The sequence below is a fragment of the Psittacula echo genome (assembly GCF_963264785.1).
Source record: "Psittacula echo genome assembly, chromosome: 4".
NCBI classification, from domain to species: Eukaryota; Metazoa; Chordata; class Aves; order Psittaciformes; family Psittacidae; genus Psittacula; species Psittacula echo.
In genome coordinates, this window is record NC_137738.1 from 32,175,631 (window position 1) to 32,198,489 (window position 22,859).

Sequence of the window (22,859 nt, forward strand, 5' to 3'; positions counted from 1 at the left end):
AACCTCATGAAGTTTAACCAAACCAAATGCAAGGCCCTATACCTGGGTCAGGGCAATCCCAGGCACATCTACAAGGTTGGGCAGAGAAGACATTCAGAGCAGCCCCGTGGAGAAGGACTTTGGGGTGTGTTGGTCGGTGAGAAACTGGACATGAGCCAACAGTGTGCGCTCGCAGCCCAGAAAGACAATCCTGGGCTGCATCAAAAGGAGCGTGACCAGCAGGCCGAAGGAGGTGATCCTGCCCCTCTACTCTGCTCTCGTGAGACCTCACTTGGAGTATTGTGTGCAGTTCTGGTGTCCTCAACATAAAAAGGGCATGGAACTGTTGGAACAAGTCCAGAGGAGGGCCATGAGGGTGATAAGGGGGCTGGAGCACTTCCCACAAAAAGGCTGAGAAAGTTGAGGCTGCTCAGCCTGGAGAAGAGAAGGCTGCATGGAGACCTCATAGCAGCCTTCCAGTATCTGAAGGGGGCCTACAAGGATGCTGGAGAGGGACTCTTCATTAGGGACTGTAGTGATAGGACAAGGAGTAATGGGTTAAAACTTAAACAGGGGAAGTTTAGATTGGATCTAAGGAAGAAATTCTTTACTGTTAGGGTGGTGAGGCACTGAAATGGGTTGCCCAAGGAAGTTGTGAATACTCCATCCTTGGGGGTGTTCAAGGCCAGGTTGGACAGAGCCTTGGGTGGCATGGTTTAGTGTGAGGTGTCCCTGCCCATGGCAGGGGGATTGGAACTAGATGATCTTAAGGTCCTTTCCAACCCTGACTGTTCTATGATGCTATGATTCTAAAATCATCAGATAATATTCACAGAAATGGGATTTAACATGTAAATGCAATGGTCTATGAATCTACTTGGGGCCAACGCTTGTCTGTGCTGCTGGATATCTGAGCTGATAACTAATACACTGTCTTATCTATATTTATGGTATCTCACTGGTATCACACATATACATACACACAAGCACTCAAATAACTAAAAATAATTTTTGACAGCTTTTCCTAATACGATGCTTTTGTCCATTACATTGATTGATTTTTTTTTTTTTTTTTTTTTGTGCTTGGTTTTATAACTTAGGTGTTCTTTACTGGAAAGTTCTCCATTGTGTAAAGGTTTAAAGAAAAACATGAAAGAACCTTCTAGTAAAAAACTTGGTAAGTATAAACCGATCTCGAAATTACTTAACACAGTTATTTATATTGTTTTAATTAAAAGTAACTGACTCACAGCTGGCTGGTGCCTAATACAACTAGTATATTGATTTCTGTTTTAAATATGTATTGCATTGTATTTTTATTTTAGTTGGAAAAATTTTATACTTCTAGCAGTGTTTCATAGCATACATACATAATTGTAGTGAAAATGATGGTAATAAGGTATTTTTCTTATTTTAAAAACAATACTTTAAGAACTTTATGTGGATTTTAAATGAGTTAGGGTGTAGAATGTTTAGATTTTTCATAAGTCATTCATTTTCCATGACATGCACTATATTTTTTTCCGTATAATTTGTTGTTTCTTTCTTGACCTTGATTACCTATTATGGTTAATTTTATTATCCTGAATAGTCTTTTGTCAATACCTGCAAGTTTAGGAAGTTAATTTTGGCCTCATTGTCCTCCTGTTTAAAAAAAATAAAAATCTGACTTCCAGTTGCTGTTGAAACACCTGTAGATTTTTTGCTTACCAATAGTTAAGCAAAGTCCAAAAAGTACTTACAGAATAACTTTCATCATCCCCGTTTCTTTAGGAGAGGTGTAAAAATACTGGTAGCTGTAGACATGTGGAAATAATTGATTTTTACTATACTGATTGTACTTGTTGGACCTGTTAAAATGTCAAAGATTTTATCTTTAATGTTGTATGATATTCCAAGAATGCATCTACAGAGTTTGTCTGCTTTTGTCACCCAGCACTGATACCTGTACTACCCATGTTGACACCTTATGCTCAGATTAGGTGTTCTAAGGAAGTCCTATGGTCTCTCATGACAAGTAGTACTGTGAGCTTCCCAGGAATGGCATTGACACTCAAAGAGAAAAGATAGCTTGTGGGAGTTGAAGGAACTTCTATCCTCAGTATACATAACTGTGTCCATGCGATCACTCCCAATGCACCTGAAATGTTTCCCCAGGAATTTGAGCAAGATTTCCCCTTTTGCAACATTTATTTTATTAGTTACCTTCTGCTGGTACGAAATACTCATTATTAGTTTTGGCTAGAGGCTACCCTTCAGGCTTCTTAGTACAGTAGTGTGAATGCAGACATTATTAATGACTTAAGTCATGTAAAACCCCAGGCATCTATGTGTACCCACTGACAGTATTTTAATGATCTTTAGATGCATCCCATATTCCAAGTATAAGGTGTGAATACAGTATGGGTAGTGTGTATATAAAGTCAAAGCATAAAGTAGGCCTTGAGAAAACACATTTGTGAAGGAACAATGAAAAAGGTTCCTCAGAATTATATTTGTGTTACTTCAAAGTTTAATGAAGTTCTTTCTCATTGATATTATTGGAGGAGAGCTGTTATGCAGTGTAACAGTTCATATTTCTTTCCTTTCCTCAGTAATCTTTATTTTAGAGTGATTGATAATAAATACATTTTGTAACATAAGGAGACATCAAATACTTCCATTGTTCTAGCCTGTCTACATAACTGTAAAAATATGATGTTAAACTCCCCTCCTTTTAATGTAAATTAAATTATTTTGCTGTAGGAGCGAAAAGCACAGTGAAAGATCAGCCATTAATGTTCCATAATAAAATTAAGTCATCAGGTTATACAGCAGCACCACGGTGAGTAGATGCATTACTATGTTTTATTGGAGTGTGACGTTTTGTCACATTAAAGACACACAGTCTAGTGACTGTAAAATTAATCACCCCTGAAAAACACGTATGTTATCAAACAATTTAAAAAATATGTCATAAAAAAAAATTTCACAGCTTCTGGCCAGTGTTCAACCTCCTTTCAATAGCTGTATTAGGCATTCTGTCTCTTTCATATAATAAAACTCTTGTTTCTTCAGCTTGCAGAAAGAAGTATCTGAGAACTTTATGTCAATGGATTTTGACCTTCAGAATGAATTATTCAACAAATAACATGCAGAAAACAAAACTTAGGTGCAAACGTGAGCATTAGATAGAAAGTTATGTTGTCATCAATGAGTACATTATCTTAATTACTGACATTACATGTAGACATGAATAGTAAGAAGGAAGCAGGATTGTTTTTTGTTTGAAATAAACTATTTCTCTCATGCAACGTTTCATATTTCATATAGGAGAATCTGTGTTCATTTTTTTTGTAGAATGACCATGTTTTCCCCTGTTAATAATCTGAAGAAAAATAGGCTATCAAAGTGGAAGACCAGTTATAAATGGTAGGTTATTTAACAATTCCATTAGAGGAGTAAAAAAATTAAACTGAGGATAAATACAGGTCTGTTGGAAGGTCTCATTGGAACTTTTTATTTCTCTTTAGTATTACACAAAGACCTTGACCTATGTACTATAATTAAGGCCATCCTTATGCTCTTAAGGAAAGAAACAGCAACCTGTTAGTGTGTTAAAAACCACTCAATATCTTAAAACTAAGTTCTTGTAATCCTTGCACACATTAGGTAAGCACTTCAGATAATTTCACATTTGGTTTGTGCTATTTTCTTATAGGTTAAGCTACTTAGTATTTTTTGTGTGGTGGTTTTTTCAGTATCTTGATTAAATGATCAATGTAATTCTTATTTTTACATATGAAGATATTTTCATATTGCTTTTTGTCACAACAAGGTAGAGTTTGCATTCTTTAAATACTTTTATGAGATAGGTATGCAGAAGTTTAATTTTATGTGCCAATCTATGTTAATTCTTATTCTCGTGAATTCATACCTGGAGTATTTTAATTATGATGATTTAAAATTAATCCTGCCTCTTATGTTGGATTCAACATATGTTTTCCTGGAAATATTTATATAAAGATGCTTAGAATAACACCCAAAGCACATTTATTTCTTAAGTGAAATGAAAATGTACTGGGTTTAGATATCTTAATATTTTTATTCTTTCTTTTTTTTCCTTCTTTGAAGTAAAATTAAAGAATATCCACTGGAAAGTTGTCCTCCAATCAAATATGAGAAAGAGATATCTGTGACCTGTAAACCAACCCCAGTTTGTTGTATTCAGTATTCTGGTATGTACAGGCTTTATAAAATGTACAATTCTGTCACTGTGCAGAAAGGAAAAAAAGGTAATTGTTTGACATTGTTTATTAGGACCACGGCATTTAGATTTTGTAGCCTTTTTTTGGTGAATAGTGAAATTCTCCTGTATCATGGAGAACTGTTTTCAGAATATGCCAGGACAATTAATTAATTGTGTACAAATTGCTACCGAATTCTGTAACATGAGTTTGTGATGTCCAGACAAAATAGGTGTTAAATGTATGAAATAAGTATCTGTTGTGTGTTTTGTTGAAATGATGTGTGATTTTTATTATTAAAAGAAACAGCATATTAGGTCCTTGTTGCTTTCAAATATAAATCATCAGACACTCTTCTTTATAGGGGATGGAGAGATGCTGGCTTGTGGCCTGGCTGACAAAAGTGTGCTGATCTTCAATTCCAATCTCACTGATACATATAATGTTTTCTCAGGTAGCGTTATGAACTCTATTATTTAATAAATTATTTAATATGATTAAGTTTAACCTAAAGTAGCATAGTAACCAAAAGTTTCCATTTATCTCACCCTGAGAATAACAAGGGAGAGGGGATACTGCTGATTCAAGATGTAGAATTAATTTCTGTGATTGGTTAATTTTGTCTAGAATTAAACTGCCTATTAGGTTTTCCCATTTCTTATTTTTTGGGAAGTAAATAATAATCTATCACAATATATATTGCAATCTGCCTTACATATGCATATGACAATAATTAAATAGAAATAATAAAGGCAGTTGTAATGATAATGCTTGTGTATATTGCATTAGTTAGCATTGCAAATGAGGCTTAAAAATTAATCCTAAATTTCTTCAAGAACTATCTTAAATTTTTAAGAACAGTAAATCTTATAGTTTTATATCAGTCCCATTAAATGAATTTCCTGTGTAATTTCATAATGGAAGGTGCCTGTAATTTAGGCAGACCTTAACAAGTATAGAATTAGGCTATTTTAAGTTATTTTTTCTTATGTATCACAGACTAATTTGAGCAAATTCATGGTGCAGTTTTATATAAACAGCACACAGGAATAGCGTTGTGAGATTTTATTGGAACAAATGCAGTAATTTTATCTGAAGGGACCACATATATCTTGAACATATTTAACATTATTTTAGAAGATCCGGATTTTTTAAGAAATGCAATAAACCAAAAGAGATCAAAATTCTGTCTTTCCTTCCTTCCCTTACTTGTTACAAGCATCTGTAAAAATAATAATACAGCAGTGGCACACAACAGATCAACAGTCGTGCCCGAAGAATTTTTTTTGTTTCTTCAGATTATTGACACATCTTTTTAAGTAATCTGAAGAAACTAAAACGTAAATGATTTTCAAGAACTTTGTCTTTTGGTTTGTAGCAGTGCTACTTTGAACATGAAGTAGAACATAAATTTGGTGTAAACCAAATTCTACTTCGTGCTCTTTAGGTAGCATAAGAGTGCAACCTGTGCATATAGGTTTTTTCAAAAGCCACATAAATGTGACACTGTCAGATATTGTTCTGTAGGGCAGTAGGAACTGCAAACCATCAGTTACATGCTTATGTCATTCATGTAGTTCTGTATAGTTCAAATTATCATGAAATCACCTATTTTATTTTCTACTTTAGATGCTTTTGGTTTTGAAGTGTCATAATAAATGTATTTTCTGTTCATTAAAAACGATGCATTACTCTTATTCAGAGGTCCAATCAGTGGTAATGTAAAACTTTCCTTTTTCAAGAAATGGCTGATATGTATTCTGTAACAAAAAAAAATGAACTAGTTTCAAGGCAGCATTGACATCTGAATATAGCTGTTTATTGAAAATCATTTTTATAGTGCACCATAGAGCAGTGGTATAGCAACAGCAGTTTTGTTATAAGGCTAATCTATCCAGTTTTGTTCCGTGAAGTGCTCAGTTACAGTTTTAAGTAGTTTTGCACTCCACTGTTGGCTCTTCAAGTGTCTGTGCCTTATAGTGAAGTGCAGGTAATGCTGACCAGCTTTAAAAGAGTTGCAGCCAACACGGCCTTTTTGAAGAAGTCTTTCTACAAAGGCAGCTGCTGTCCTTCTCAATGTGCTTCAGGACTTGGGGACTCTGAGTAATGCCTGTTTGGAAGCTTACTGGCCTCTTGCAAGCCAGCCGGCATGCAGCCATCTCCCTCTATGTGCTTTGGGATGGGGGGGCCTGGAGTGTAGAGATTCTTAGGCTTTTTTTTTTTTTATGGCTCTTCCATTTTCCAGATCTCAGATTTTTCTGAAGTTTCTCATGTTCCTTGCCCCTTTGGAACATTATTTTGTATATTTTAGTAAGTGTTTTTTGTTGATGTTCCTTGTTGTTGGGTTTTTTTTTTTGTTTAATACAGATATTTCAAGGCTTCCAAATGGTTTTTCAAAACCAAAGCTTCCAAATAAATGTTTGTGTTGAGAATAAAAGAAGTATAGTACTTACCAAGTACCTGTGTAGGTTCCTGGTGAAAATTCTACAGCACTTTGGTAACTGGCAATTAAAAAAACTTGTTTATAAGCGTTTTTATAGGTATATATTACCATAGAAGGTCTTAATTGCTGAGATAAATTGATTAGCCTTCCTGTAATTTAAAGCAATATAAAACTTAAGTTGACTAAAGAGAAAACGCGCACAAGAGGGCAGCATAAGAACTTTAAATGTTTTAAGGCTAGGTGAAATTCATCAGACTTCATCTGGACAAATTTGAATAACACAGGCCAAAGTTTGTTAAATTTGTTTAACATATATTGTTGTTTTTGACCTTTTTTATCAGCATCAATCTAATTTTATATCACATTAGTAATTTTAGCGTCTAGATGATGTTTCTGGCTTTTGAAATTCTTCCTTTGAAAGTTTCTAATCTTGTTTTTAACTGCGTCACACCAAATGGGAAAAGTCTATTGTAGAAACTTTTTGCTATTAACTGGAGGTTATAATATTTTAAACTATGATTTTAAACAGGCAGTTATATTTCTATTTTTTTTAATCTAATGAGGCAGTCCTGCAGAAGCTGTTGTGGCACGTTCATTTTGTGTTTTAAAAAAACCAGGTAACTCAGTAATAAAAGCTTGATTAATAAAATAAAGTACTGCAACTATTTTCAAGGTCTTGTTTCCAGATCATGTTTAATATAAAATTATATAATATAATACCCAGTTTGTCTTTTCAAGTAATACTGTATCTTTGCTTAAATTGAATATCATGGCTGTTTCTTGGAAATGGTCTTCCAATAACTTTGGAAAATGTCAGAATTATCATTGTCTGATTATTAATGAAAGAGATTTTCCATGGTTTTGGTGGAAGAAAAAAAAAATCAATACCTGGTTTACTGTTACCAGTTTTAATCCAACCATTTGAAGCCTGTATTTAAAATGTGTTTTAATATTGTGTATAATTATATTAAAGCAATGTAATTAGTCTGGATAAACATATAAACAGAAGAAACAACCTTTATGATATTTCCATTATTATTTTTATTAGGTCATGATGGTGCAGTTAACTCTGTTGGCTGGAGTCATGACAAGAAGTGGTTAGTTTCTGCATCAGAAGACAGAACTTTAAGAGTCTGGTCAGTCTGCAGTAATGAACCTGCCTTAATTCTGGTAATGAGAAACTTCATATGGTTTGGTTCATAGGGCACTTTATTAAAAGGGCACAGTTATGCACTTTCATCTACTTCCATTTTAACAGCTCTGTAGAAGAAACATGCAGCTTCATTTTCAGAGCTACTGAATGGTGGTGATTCCAACTGATACTACGATACAGGTGGTCTTTATGGCTTCAAATTAAGCTTTTATCATGCTAATTTATGAAAGTGAGAAACCAACCTTGGTGGACAAAACTAGAGGATGTGTCTGGAAGTTTTGGGTTTATTTTCTGCTCTGTTTATTCTGCATTCATTGGCTCATCTGTACTTGACTGTGTAGTCTACTCCCCAATTCAAATGGGAGTTGAGTGTGAAGCTAGATTGTGTTAGATTCAATAAGCTACAGATACTATTGACTTTACTGCCAACTAATTTAAGTAGAATGAAAACTTTGAGATTAACATGTCAGAAATAGGAAGTGCCGCTACACAGTAGGTTAACCTCCTGGCATATGACCAGGATAAACAGGGAAACTATGCCTTAACAGTAGGAATCTCAGGAAAAATATTAATTATCTTAGAATCCATTCTTAATAATTTTCTTCACATTTCAGGGTAAAGAAAAGTTCCGTAAGACTGTACACTTTGCACAGTTTTATTTTATAGATGCATTTATATTGCTGTGTTGTGGAGCTGAATTTCATGTATTAAGTTTCCATCCAGATACAACCAAGGATGACCTCAAAAGGTGAGTACAATTTTTCATTAACAGACTAGTGAAAGTACTTGTACTGTTTGATCTGGGATTTTGTGGGTGGTGAGATTGGCTGGGGGGCAAGAATATTAAAGAAGGAAAAAAACCTCAACCAAATAGTAAAAGCTAATTGTAAAAATACGTTTGTTCTGGCATAATAGAAAAAACATAAAATACTTTTTTTTTTTTTATAATGCATAGCTTAACTGCTGCAAATACTGTTTTACTATTAGTGTTACCATTTGGGAACTTCTGAGCTTTACCTTCTGCCTCTTTACATCCCAGTGTGAATTAAAGTCTGAAGTCATGTTTGAGTAGCTGTTGCAAAACTTTCTCTTGTGGGAATATTCTATATACTTTTTCCTTCAGAGACAACAACATGCTCTGATGTTTTTCTTCCTTCTCTGTAAAAAAGGAAGTAATCACTTTTTAATAACTTTCACTGACTTTCCAATTGTTACATCAAATTACTTATTATCCTATTTTGTCCCTGTATTTCTTGATTGTGAGTCACTGTTCATACACTTTTTCCTATTACTATCCTGTTCCTTCTTTCCCACTTGAAATCAGTTCTTTTATTGAATGTCTGATATACCTTTTATGTTCTTTTTAATTTATAACTGGAGCTAAAATTTTCCTTATATCCTTTTACTAAGTTTCTCTTCATTTGCTCTTGCTGGTTTCCAGCAGTATTTGTGTACATGAGACTTTATTACATTCAAATATATATACAAATGTGTATGTTTAAACACAGTAACATTTAAAAACACCTTGAAGAGATATTTGTCTGATATTATGACATCAGATTTTGACGGGAAGGACAAACAGAATTATGGTTACTACACTGAAGTCTATTAGTATTGTGAATGGTGTGTTCTGTCCATGATATTAAAAATAACTGCTGCAGCCTTAGACGATAAAACTGGCCTATATCCTTGGTAGTTTTGCTACTGCACAGAAAACCATACTAAGCAGAGGTTTAAGTACATTTTTGAATAGGAGTGCTTTCCTGGACTGAGGTATGAACCTGGTAAGTACAACTTCACTGAAATGTTAAATGCTCAACAAGAAAACAAAAGGAGAAAAAATGGCAAATTATCTCTCTCCTTTAAAATATACTTCTTAAAGAACAGAAATCCCTCCTTATTTGGAAAAGTAGCTAACAGATTATGATCTAAATTCTTTTAAACAATTCTTCAAAATGGTTAGCTAATTGTGGTTTTCAGGCGTCTGCTTGGTTTTTCAGTTAATCCACTCTCACTTGTGATTCTTTACCTTCCATTTCTGGTCAAAATCCTTAATGGGAGGGGGTATTGTTGCTCTTATTTTAGCCATGTACTCTATTTGGAATAGGAATATAGCAAATAGGATAGAAAACTAAATATTAAGAAATAGAGAATTTTCTGCTTTGATTTTATAGTATATACATTACATTAAGAGGCTAAAACTAATAGAATAAAATGAAAAAAAAACCCCACCCAAACCCTGAAATCCAAAGTGTAACAGTACAAGAGGAACCTGGAAGGCAAGAAAAGTGATTCTTTTTCCTAGTTTTGCTAGAAAACTATTCATAGTGCAGGCAAGTAATATTTGGAAACTGAGGCAGGCAATTGCTTCTCTCATACCATTCTTTAGTCTTAAAATTTATAGAGGCAATTGTGGAAAAACTTAGAAAAAGAAGATGGAAAACCATATTCTGACCTTTTAGATCATAATACTTTTCAGGTTTAAGATTTAGTTAATTTATTTTTTCCTTGTATTTATGGGGGCTTAGGATTCAGTAAGGAACTGATATTGCAGTATATAATGTGCTGGCTCTAGGTATCTTCTTATTTATTTATTTATTAACAAATACCCATGCCTCCCAGGGGAAAGTATCCAGCAACCTGAAGAAAATCTGTACTGCAGTTACTGTTGTGGGAGACTTGTCTGAACCACCTTTAAGCTAGTTAGTTCAGAAACTTATAGTATGGAACTTGATGTAATTGTAGAATCCACCCAAGCAGTTTTCCAAGGACTTGAACAGTGAACTTTTACTGTGTTTTGTGTTGTTCCAGTTTCTTTGTTAGGACCATATAGAATCCTGGTTTAAAGCTGTCAAAGTATGTATGGAGGGTGGTGCTTATGGCAGAATTTTGTTGTCATGCTGTCAGTATTTCTTGATGTTATTAACACTACCTCAAAAAAGTGCATTTACACTCTGAGATATTAGTGTAATGCCAAACTACCAAACACACAATTGTAGGCATTACAACAAATCCACAAAATAGTTTGAGGCCTTATGTATATCTATGTATTAAAAAGGTACTAAAGGTTAATTTGCTTTGACATTTTCTTGTGAATTCAGTTAATTTCCCAGCATTTGTTTTATGGAACACTGCAGCGTTCCTTCTTTTTTTCCTCACAACTCTTTCATTCTGCCTTCTGAGTCAAGTTTGGAAGAATGCTTGAATGGAACTGATTCAAGAAGATGCTACTTCTAACCCCAAAGCATGCTTTATACCCTTAATTAGAAGGGCATGGCAGTGCAGTCTGGCTAACCAGTAGATTGCTACTGTATTTCAGAGGTGAAGACAGTACAATGACAAATCACTGTTTCTCTGTGCAGAATTTTCAAAGAACTCATAAGTTGTAATTAACTAAAACATCACAACGACTTAATAAAATGGTTAAATCTTGGTTCATTTTTAAAGGTGAAACTGAGAAGTGGAAAAAAGAAAAAAAGAATGTTATATTCCTGATTGGCTCATTTAAATACATCCTTATTTACAAATGCCATAGAGAAGATTTATTGCAGTCCTGTGAATAGGATGCAGATACCCTGACTTCTGTTTCAACAATTAATCTGAAAACTATCCACAACCTAAATTATTTTCTTTGCATTCTCCAAAATTGCTAGCTATTGAATTTCCATACTCATCAGGAGTTGTGCATGCTGATATGAAGTATAATGTGCTGTTTATCTTTTGTTTGTTTCTTAATTATTTTTAATTCACGTATGAATATGTGCAGAACAAAGCATATTTGAGTTGTTATCTCATTTTTAGTTTTATATGTTCTTTTAAAGATCAGCATGAGCAAATTGAAAGGAGTTTGAAAAGGGGAAAATGTGTTCCATTCACAGAAATAATGCCTTTAAAAGTCATTTATATTTAGCAGCTGGTTGTAGTGATTAAACATACAGCAAGGGAAGTAATGAGAAAATGCCTACGCTGATTAAATAGGAAACTATAACAGAACATGCTAAGTGGGTTTAAAATGTAGCATGCTAATCGTACATAGGGGAGTGATTATTTCAGGTACTTCTGGGAAGTTAATGTTTAAGAAGATAATTATTTTCATGCAAACCACTTTAGGCCAGTTTAAACTTTTTACGTAACTGGGCTACACAAACCTGATTTGGCAGTATAATAACAAAAATATTCTGAGCTTGGTTCCTTTGAGCTTTAGCATTTAGATCAAAGAACTTAAACACTCTTTGCTTTTTATCAGAAACTAGATAAGAAGTACCTAAGTCATAAGACAAATTCTAACAAGATTCTAACAGCAACCATCTCTAACTACTTTAGATTTTCTGGTGCTTATCTTTTACTATATATAAGATCCATTATATAGGCTCATTGAATGACGTCCACTCTCCTCCTTGGTGTGTGAGAGAGAATAGTTTTTCAGTTATGATAAATTTTAAACATTCCAGAAGATGAAGTGATTCTTTTCCTTTTTATGTAACTGAAACTGGTGTATACATACATGATTATTTCAATGTTTCGTGTTGATGGAAGATCTGTCTAATTTATATGAATATCTTGTTTCTTTTCACCCAAATGAGTTTTGTTCCCAAGTTTTTAATAGAGTTCAGCAACAAGTCAAAATGTTTGTGGCTTTTATTTTTAATAATGAAGGAGAGCATCTTGATTTGCTTTGTTATTCCAATAGGAGTTTACTGGTGGCCACAAATCATGACTTATCCAATGACTGCTAGTGTTAATGAAATATTTTTTGCAGATATAAACAGAGAAGCGTTTGCAAATTGGTACAGAAATTTCCCATGGCTTCAACAATGAAGATTACCAGCCTTTCAGCAGTAAATGAATTCTACTCTTGTATCCTTTATATTTCTTATTTTCTTTATAGCTCTTTGGACGTAATTACATGAAATAACTTCAGTTATAGTAATTAACATTTGGTTCTTTACTACTCTTTTTCTGTCAGAGTGAAAATGCTGTATTTTTTTTGTGGTATTGAACTTCAGACCTGGACATAAATATTTTCCGACTGTAAAATTTTGTATGCTGTTCATAAAGCAGTAAATGCAACGGAGTCTTGATACCTATGTATCTGTCTTGTTGTCTATCTGTGCTTTTGTACCTTTAGATTAGATTAACTTTAACACAGAGAACTGTACAGATATTGTACTTACAGCTGGTAGCAACCGAGCACTGGAAGTTTTTGACCTCAATGCAGGCTGCAGCACAGCACTGATACCAGAAGTTCATACTAGATCAGTCCATCAGATCTGCCAAAATAAGGTATATACTTTATTGAATTTTATTTGTAGTACCACTACAACTCAATGAACGAAGAAATTGGAGGCTAAAAATATTGTTGTTAGTAATAGAATATGTATATGTTCGAAGGATGGGCAAGGTCATAAGTCTGTGTGATGAAGGCACCCAGATCTCATTTGATATCTAATGGAAAGCAGGGAGCAGTGAGAATAAATGAACAAGCTTGCTATCGGGGGATTCTATATTGCCCTTGGCTTTACTTAACTGTAATACTGTAGTTCAGTGGGAACTTTTCCTAATGTAATTGTTCTCCTCTAAAGTTGAATCTGAAGTCATCTGATTTACTCTGAAACTTCAGAAACAGCAACCAAAAAAAAAAAAAAAATTTGCTTAGTACTGCACCGGAACAGATGACTTAAAATCCCTCATCCATGCTCTTTTTTTTTTCTCTTGCTTGAAGATTGATTTGAATGTTTGGGGGTCTTATGGTACCATGCACACTGAAATGCCTACTACGCTAGGTTTGGTTGAATATGGCTCCTCATCCTCAGTTGGAAAGTCCTTGCTTCTGTGGGTTTAAAACAATTCCTTATAACTACTTTTGTAGAAATTTGTGGGATTTCCTGAGAATTGTGATCTGGTAAAACACTTAAAATTGTGCTAACTATTTCAGTACTGTTTCTAACACATAGGCTTAAGGTTCTGGCTTTTCTTTTTGCTTGGTCAGCTTAGTGGCTTCAGGTTATTTAATCAAGAAAAACTTTAAAGCTGTGGGCAAGTATTCACTTGGGGAAAAGCCTAGAGGTATGTGGTATAGCAAATAAAACGGACAAATTTTTTGAATGTTATAGATCAAGGTTCTCTATTTTTTTCAGTTATATGAAATTAATACTTTAGATAAGTCAATAAGAAAATTACACATCAACTGTTTTGTTACAGTTGTATAGTTTATATCTGTTAGGATAAATGTAAGCCAGTGCATTTACATTAAGAAAATACCCTAAAAATTTTATAGACTTTGAAAAATATGCAGAACGCTGTGTGTAAATTACATTCTGTTTGAAGTGTGAAACATATTGGAGTCTAAGGCTAGGTAGTCATGAGGGGTAGTGCAATAGAAGCAAATCTGCGGAGTGATAGTTGATGCTGAAGATTCAGTGCCTACACAACAAAATTTATGAAGGCTTTCCTTTCGACTAGCCCTAATTTTGCCTTGTGGACTGAATGCTCGTTGGTGATTGCAATATATATATTCTTGAAGTGCATTTTCTGGTTTAGATTCATTAAAATTACTTCCCATGTTCTAAGACTGCTTTTTGATGCTACCTGGGCAGTAGTAAGTGAGGATGATCAGATTTATTCTTTAAATAAATAAAAAAAGGAAAATCTATTTAGAAGGTCTTGTAAAACACTAAGGAAGATATGTTCTGATTAAATGTGGGAGAAAGCTGTTAGCAAATTATTAAATACATAGGATATTCTGGAAACATAGGTGAAGAGCAGGACATTCTTGTTAATTCTGGTTTCGGGCAGCAGCAGCTGTAAGAAAGTCTATGCAACTTGCAATGTAATGACTTCAATTTTAAATTGTCTTTTGGTCTATTTTAGGGATTGTTTGCAAGAACTGTCAATATATACTTGATAAATTTATTATATAATTTTGAATGCTGTCGTGGTTTAAGTCCAGGCCGTAAATCAGAACCACGCAGTCTACTCCCCCCCCCAACCCATGCTCCCTGGCAGAGCATGAGACTCACAAAGTCCTTGGTCAGGGTAAACATTCTGACCAGCAGCTGGCAACATCAGCTTTATCAGTATTTTTCCCAGGCCAAAAGTCAAAACCACAGCGCTGCACCAGCTACTAAGAAGGAGAAAAAATGACTGCTGCTGCTGAACAGTATCCACCCCTTTTTCCATACCATTCACGTCATGCTCAGATCCCACATTTTCCATATACCCTGTCCTGGGTTCAGTTGCTGGTCAGAATGTTTACCCTGACCAAGGACTTTGTGAGTCTCATGCTCTGCCAGGGAGGAGGAGAAGCCGGGAGGAAGCAGGGACAGGACACCTGACCCAAACTAGCCAAAGAGGTATTCCATACCATAGCACGTCATGCCCAGGGATGTAACTGGGAGTTACCCGGAAGGGCACGTCCCTTTCCTCTGTCGGGCTCATTTCCGGCGGGCAGTATCGTATTCTCTTCCCTTGTTATTTCCCTTATCATTATTATTGTTGGTGGCAGCAGTAGTGATTTGTGTTATACCTGAGTTACTGGACTGTTTTTATCTCAACCCAAGGGAGTTACATTCTTTCGATTCTCCTCCCCATCCCTCTGGGGGAGTTCGGGGGGAAGTGGACTGCATGGTTCTAATTTATGGCCTGGGCTTAAACCACGACATACCCTCACTCTCATCTCAGTGCACTGTTATCTTAGTGCACGGACCAATTCCTATAAAGCTGCTGAGTCCATTTGGTCCATGATGTTGGGCTCCATCTCTTATAACAGACTTTCAGGGCAGGAGAGGCTGTGTGCAGTGTTGGATCGTTGCCTGCTGATGCTGATCGTTCCTTTACTGTAGAACTCGTCTGGTTCTATCAAAGTTCATTCTCTGTTGGGATGATGGTCGGATGGAAGTCAGGGCCAGTCGCTGGTGTCCTGCAGACTTCTAGTTGATGGGCTATAGCAGGCAACAGCATACAATTGAGTTCATTGGCTGTTTTCCCCTAAAATCGAATCCCCTTGAGGTACACATTGGACTTCCCCATCTTCCCGCATTACCCACCAAGTATATCCAGGTCCCTGAGCAAAAGCAATCCCACGAGTGGATTTGCCTTTACTTGAAGCAGGAATAACCCAGACTGTCTTCCCCAGCAAATTCTTCATGTGCACCACAGGAACTTTGTCCCCCTCTACAATATGTAAAAGTTCTGACTGGGCTGGGCCAGCCCTGTTGGCAGATCCTCTGGTGTTGACCAACCAGGTGGCCTTTGGTAAGTGTGTATCCCAATGCTTGAAAGTTCCCCCACCCGTTGCTCTCAATGTAGTTTTTAACAGCCCATTTTACCTTTCGATTTTCCCAGAGGCTGGTGCATGGTAGGGGATGTGATATACCCACTCAATGCCATGCTCTTTGGCCCAAGTGTCTATAAGGTTATTCCGGAAATGAGTCCCATTATCTGATTCAATTCTTTCTGGGGTGCCATGTCGCCACAAAATCTGGTTCTCAAGGCCCAGGATAGTGTTCCGGGCAGTGGCGTGGGGCACAGCGTATGTTTCCAGCCATCCGGTGGTTGCTTCCACCATGGTAAGCACATGGCGCTTGCCTTGGCGGGTTGGTGGGAGTGTGATATAATCAATCTGCCAGGCCTCCCCATATTTATACTTCAGCCATCGTCCTCCATACCAAAGAGGCTTTAACTGTTTGGCTTGTTTAATTGCAGCACATGTTTCACACTCATGAATAACCTGGGCAATAGTGTCCATTGTTAAGTCCACCCCTCGATCACGGGCCCATCTATATGTTGCGTCTCTGCCCTGATGACCTGAAGTGTCATGGGCCCACCGGGCCAAAAATAATTCACCTTTATGTTGCCAATCTAAGTCCATCTGAGCCACTTCAATCTTAGCAGCTTTATCCACTTGTTGGTTGTTCTGGTGTTCCTCAGTGGCCCGACTCTTGGGTACATGGGCATCTACATGGCATACCTTCACCACCAGGTTCTGCACCCGGGCAGCGATATCTTGCCACAGTGCAGCAGCCCAGATGGGTTTACCTCTGCGTTGCCAGTTGCTCTGCTTCCATTGCTGCAACCACCCCCACAGGGCATTTGCCACCATCCATGAGTCAGTATAGAGATAAAGTACTGGCCACTTTTCTCGTTCAGCAATGTCCAGGGCCAGCTGGATGGCTTTCACCTCGGCAAACTGACTCGATTCACCCTCTCCTTCAGCAGTTTCTGCAACTTGTCGTTGAGGACTCCATACGGCTGCCTTCCATCTCCGATGCTTTCCCACGATACGGCAGGACCCATCAGTAAACAAGGCATACTGCTTTTCACTTTCTGATAGTTTATTATATGGTGGGACCTCTTCAGCACGCATTACCTCCTCCTCTGGTGACATTCCAAAATCTTTGCCTTCTGGCCAGTCCATGATGACTTCTAGAATGCCTGGATGACTGGGATTTCCTATTCGAGCTCGTTGTGTAATTAGTGCAGCCCATTTACTCCATGTCACATCGGTTGCATGATGTGTAGAGGAGACCCTGCCTTTGAACATCCAGCCCAGCACGGGCAGCCGGGGTGCCAGGAGGAGCTGTGCTTCAGTGCCAATCACCTCCGAAGCAGCTCGAACTCCTTCATAGGCTGCCAGTATCTCTTTCTCAGTTGGGGTATAGCTGGCCTCAGATCCTTTGTATCCCCGACTCCAAAAGCCGAGGGGTCGACCTTGAGTCTCCCCTGGAGCTTTCTGCCAGAGGCTCCAGGTAGGACCATTCTCCCCGGCTGCGGTGTACAGTACATTTTTTACATCTGGCCCAGTCCGGACTGGTCCAAGGGCTACTGCATGAACTATCTCACGTTTAATTTGCTCAAAGGCTTGTTGTTGCTCAGGGCCCCATTTAAAATCATTCTTCTTCCGGGTCACATGATAGAGAGGGCTTACAATCGAACTGTAACTTGGGATGTGTATTCTCTAGAACCCCACAGCACCCAAGAAAGCTTGTGTTTCTTTCTTATTAGTTGGTGGAGACATTGCTGTTATTTTGTTGATCACATTTGTAGGGATCTGGCGACGTCCATCTTACCATTTTATTCCCAAAAATTGAATCTCCTGTGCAGGTCCCTTGACCTTACTCCGTTTTATGGCAAAACCAGCTTTCAGCAGGATTTGGATTATTTTCCTCCTTTTCTCAAAGACTTCTTCCACTGTATCACCCCACACAATAATGTCATCAATGTATTGCAGGTGTTCTGGAGCTTGCTCCTGTTCCAGTGCATTCTGGATCAGTCCATGGCAGATGGTAGGGCTGTGTTTCCACCCCTGGGGCAGTCGGTTCCAAGTGTACTGGACGCCCCTCCAAGTAAAAGCAAACTGTGGCCTGCACTCTGCTGCCAAAGGAATTGAGAAGAATGCATTGGCAATATCAATCGTGGCATACCACTTGGCTGCCTTTGACTCCAGTTCATACTGAAGGTCTAGCATGTCCGGTACAGCAGCACTCAATGGTGGTGTGACTTCATTCAGGCCATGACAGTCTACTGTTAGTCTCCACTCTCCGTTAGACTTTCGCACTGGCCATATGGGGCTATTAAAGGGTGAGCGGGTCCTGCTGATCACTCCCTGACTCTCCAGTCTACAGATCAGCTTATGGATGGGAATCAGGGAATCTTGGTTGGTGCGATACTGCCGCCGGTGCACTGCTGTGGTCACGATTGGCACTTGTTGTTCTTCGACCTTCAGCAACCCCACAACAGAAGGATCCTCTGAGAGACCAGGCAAGGTGGACAGCTGCTCATTTTCCTCAGTCTCCAAAGCAGCAATACCAAAAGCCCATCGGTATCCTTTTGGGTCTTTGAAGTACCCTCTCCTGAGGTAATCTATGCTGAGGATGCATGGAGCCTCTGGACCAGTCACAATGGGGTGCTTTTGCCATTTCCTCCTAGTCAGGCTGATCTCAGCCTCCAGTACAGTCAACTCTTGGGATCCTCCTGTCACTCCAGAGATATAGATGGGTTCCACCCTTTGACAGCTTGACGGCATCAGGGTACACTGTGCACCGGTATCTACTAGAGCTTTATACTTCTGTGGGACTGATGTGCCAGGCCATCTGACCCACACAGTCCAGTAAATCCGATTGTTCCCTACCTCCACCTGGCTGGAGGCAGGGCCCCTCTAACAGTCATCACAACGTTGGACACCTAAGTCGTGTTGAAAGGGATTATTCTTCGTTATCATAGGAGCTGAAGTAAAATCAGCTCTTCCGCTCCATCTGGGAACCTGCTCACCAGAGACTGAAGCCGCAGCTCTCATGGGATGATCAGCCTTGACCCTTGTTCCTATTTTCAATTCATGCACCCGTTCTTCCAAAGCTGAAGTAGGTTTTCCGTCCCACTTCATCATGTCTTCTCCATGATCCCGCAGGTAAAACCATAGGGTGGCCTGTGGTGTATGCCTTCTATATCTTCTCTCTCGAACAATAGGACATCTTTTGTTAACAGCTGAGACGTGTGTTGGTACATGTGAGGAGCTGGATAAATCAGATAGATCGTCCCTCAATTGTTTGACATCCTGGGACAGTTTTTCCACAGCTGAGATGATGGAAGGGGTGAGATTGTCATCGAACTCTCAGAGTTTATGAATCATTTCATCCACTGTTAGTGGTACTATGTCATTCCAGGTTACTGTTGCCAATGAATGGGCATATGATGAGGGTGCATTCCGTGTAAGTTTTCGCCACATGGGTCGTGTACATTCGACTTCATCTGGGTCTATGGGTATATCTCCGTTATTCGGTTTGATGTGATAGATCATCTCTACGACGGCTGATTCCCTCAGAGACTGGATGCCTTTGTCTAAAGTAGTCCACTTGGCTGAACGACTCATAACGTCGTCCTTGTATGGAAACCTTTCTTTCACAGCTGCCAAGAGCCACCTCCAAAGACTGAGGGACTTTTTCTCTCTTGCAATTGCTTTGTCAATTCCCCCTTCTCTAGCAAGTGATCCCAGCTGCTTGGCTTCCATACCTCCTAGTTCGTGACCATCGGCCCCATTGTCCCAGCATCGGAGCAACCAGGTGATGATGTGCTCCCCTGATTGACAAGTAAAATCTTTTCGCATATTCCGTAGCTCCGTTGAGGTCCGAGGTTGAGAAGTCACCTCTTCTTCCTCTTCGTCATGTAATGATGACTCCTGATCAGATGGTGGCCTGGGTGGTGAATACATTGTTTCCTCATCTTGCTTCACCCTTCTTACCTCTTTTTTGCTTTTTCTCTTGCGTACAGGGGCAATCGATATTGGTACGAATTGGTCCTCTGGTTTAGCTGCAGTCATTATCACTGTGGTTTGAGTAGCAACTGTACTTGTCGTTGGGGGTGGTGTAGCTGCTGTGCTCGGAGCTGGAGTAGCTGCGCTGTCTGGTGCTTCACCCTCACATCCAGGGACATTTTTTCACTTCTGAAGGTGCTGGATAGTGTTGAACAAGGCCCTGTAAGCGTAGGCCAAGCCCCAGCACGTTGACATGATTTGTCCCTCTCTGATATGACCAGGATGACAACACACCTCATTTAAGTGTTTTACTAATTCTTCTGGATTTTGCACTTGTTCGGTGGTGAAATTCCAAAGCACTGGAGGGGCCCACTGGCCTAGATACTTGCCCATACTATCCCACACACCTTGCCACTCATGGCTGTCCAGCCTCGGGGAAAATCTCTCGGTCCCCCTGTATTGTCGTCTAACCTCAGACAAGACCCAAACCTGACTCTGCTTGAGATCAGACGTAATGGTTGTGGACAAAACACACTCTGTATGTGTGCCAACATGGTGACCCCCATCACAATCAGCAAATAGTTCTCAACAATATTAAAAGGCCATTCAAAAACTTCAAAACTCTCAAACGATGGTGTAAATGGTCTGGGAGGGGCACTGGGAGGGTAAGAGAATATCTCCTTCATAGGTTGACCACCCAGGAAGGAGAAAAAAGATGTGTAATTGCTAAGCACTTGTATTATATACTTCCCAAAGTATAAAGGTGGTGACCACACTGGGAACATAAGCCAGATCAGTTTCATGATCAATGATTCTATTGTATTACAAGTCATTACCATAAAATACAATGAGACAGTAACCTTAGCCCAAGCCCCACACTTGAAAAGCACTAACACAGCAAATACCGGCTCTAAGTAAGCTACAGCATATTGAAACTGTGAGGTCAAAACCAACAACTTTGAGAGCCAATAAATCAGCATTGTGACGAGTGACTATTAATCCAAAACACTGAATGCTTATCACAAATACGATTAGACACACTCCGGTCAGATCTGTCGTTATCTCAGCCCTTTGTGCCCCACGTTGGACACCAAAAAGAACTGTTGTGGTTTAAGCCCAGGCCGTAAATTAGAACCACGCAGTCCACTTCCCCCCCCAACCCCCCCAGAGGGATGGGGAGGAGAATCAAAAGAATGTAACTCCCTCGGGTTGAGATAAAAACAGTCCAGTAACTAAGGTATAACACAAATCACTACTGCTGCCACCAACAATAATAATGATAAGAGAAATAACAAGGGAAGAGAATACGATACTGCCCGCCGGAAATGAGCCCGACAGAGGAAAGGGACGTGCCCTTCCGGGTAACTCCCAGTTACATCCCTGGGCATGACGTGCTATGGTATGGAATACCTCTTTGGCTAGTTTGGGTCAGGTGTCCTGTCCCTGCTTCCTCCCGGCTTCTCCTCCTCCCTGGCAGAGCATGAGACTCACAAAGTCCTTGGTCAGGGTAAACACTCTGACCAGCAACTGAAAACATCGGCTTTATCAGTATTATTCCCAGGCCAAAAGTCAAAACCACAGCGCTGCACCAGCTACTAAGAAGGAGAAAAACTGACTGCTGCTGCTGAACCCAGGACAAATGCGCTCTCTTCGCAGGAGACATTGTGTGATATAAAATAGAGCAGTATTCTGAATCTTCTTCCAGAATAGTGTAGAAGGAATATTGCAAATACATATATATACATATGCATATGTATACATATATATACACACATATTAAAGATTTGGCTGAACTATTGTAAAGTATATCTCTTAGAAGATGATGGAGTGGGACACCTATTTTAATGGGTGTGTGTAATTCCTGTTTTGCTTTGTCAAAATCTGCAGTATAGTTGCCCTTCTTTAAATCTGTCCAAATTATACCAGCTAAAATCATTGAGTTCACCCACACTGTGCCATGACCATAGGTTGTCCAAACCATCATTTTACATTTAGTAGCACATCCCTTGTTGCAGTGGCAGTTATAAGTTTGATGAAGCCTTTATCCAGTACTGGTATGCTGAAGATGATAAACCACCCTACTGAATCACTTGCCACAGCAATGTTTTAAATCTTCCTGACTGTAAAAGATTATAAAATCAGACTGTATCCTTGCCTGAGGTATTAAATCTGCAGCCTATGTACAGATATAAGTAGAGTTGATGAATACTTGTCCCTTACTTGAAGCTTGAATTATGCAAGGTAATCTCTCTTCTTGTTAACACTTTGTGAAATATTGCCGATGAACATAGAGTATGTAGCTATACAGTGTACATTTGTAAAATAGGTACATGGAGTGTTTGCTGTTGTAGGCTAGCAAATTGCTGCAATGGTTCTTCTTTTCAGCTGTGTCAATCTGGTGGTGGTTCTGCACATTCTTACTGACTCATCTCCTTCACTGGAGGCAAGAACAGTGGCAGCAATCAGATGAGGCTTCCAGCTTGTCTTCTGTCTTGTCACTCTTCTCCCTTTCTCACTGGCAACCTCTGGGATGACTGTACTGCCTCAAGCTTCCTTACAGTTTGCTGGAGCTCCAGAACAACCAACATATGGCTGAAGCCTGCACCTCTGATCCTGTGTCGCTTGGTCGCTTTACATCTCCAAATCTATTTCACCAGTTGAAGCTAGGCTGTATCTCTCTATATCATTACAGGTGCTTTGCCTCTGCAACTGAGTCGTCACCTCTTAAAACCTCTTTCCTTTCTCCTACTTCTCATACTTAATTCCCTCACTCTAGTAAAATCTTTCCCCCACTACCCCTGCCCCATACTG

The 22,859-nt window shown here is 38.7% G+C and overlaps 1 protein-coding gene across 1 annotated transcript in view; it reads left to right on the plus strand.

The window, feature by feature from the left end:
- The window catches only part of WDR27 (WD repeat domain 27), a gene marked incomplete at both ends in the record, with an annotated part of 105,645 nt that overhangs the window by 13,090 nt on the left and 69,696 nt on the right, over positions 1-22,859 (plus strand). Inside the window, 9 exons of the mRNA XM_080615873.1 lie at positions 1,080-1,156; positions 2,725-2,803; positions 3,319-3,390; positions 4,093-4,196; positions 4,570-4,659; positions 7,697-7,818; positions 8,416-8,549; positions 12,561-12,658; positions 12,963-13,084. Of these exons, the coding sequence (XP_080471999.1) occupies positions 1,080-1,156; positions 2,725-2,803; positions 3,319-3,390; positions 4,093-4,196; positions 4,570-4,659; positions 7,697-7,818; positions 8,416-8,549; positions 12,561-12,658; positions 12,963-13,084 (898 nt within the window). The remainder of the gene's footprint in view (positions 1-1,079; positions 1,157-2,724; positions 2,804-3,318; positions 3,391-4,092; positions 4,197-4,569; positions 4,660-7,696; positions 7,819-8,415; positions 8,550-12,560; positions 12,659-12,962; positions 13,085-22,859) is intronic.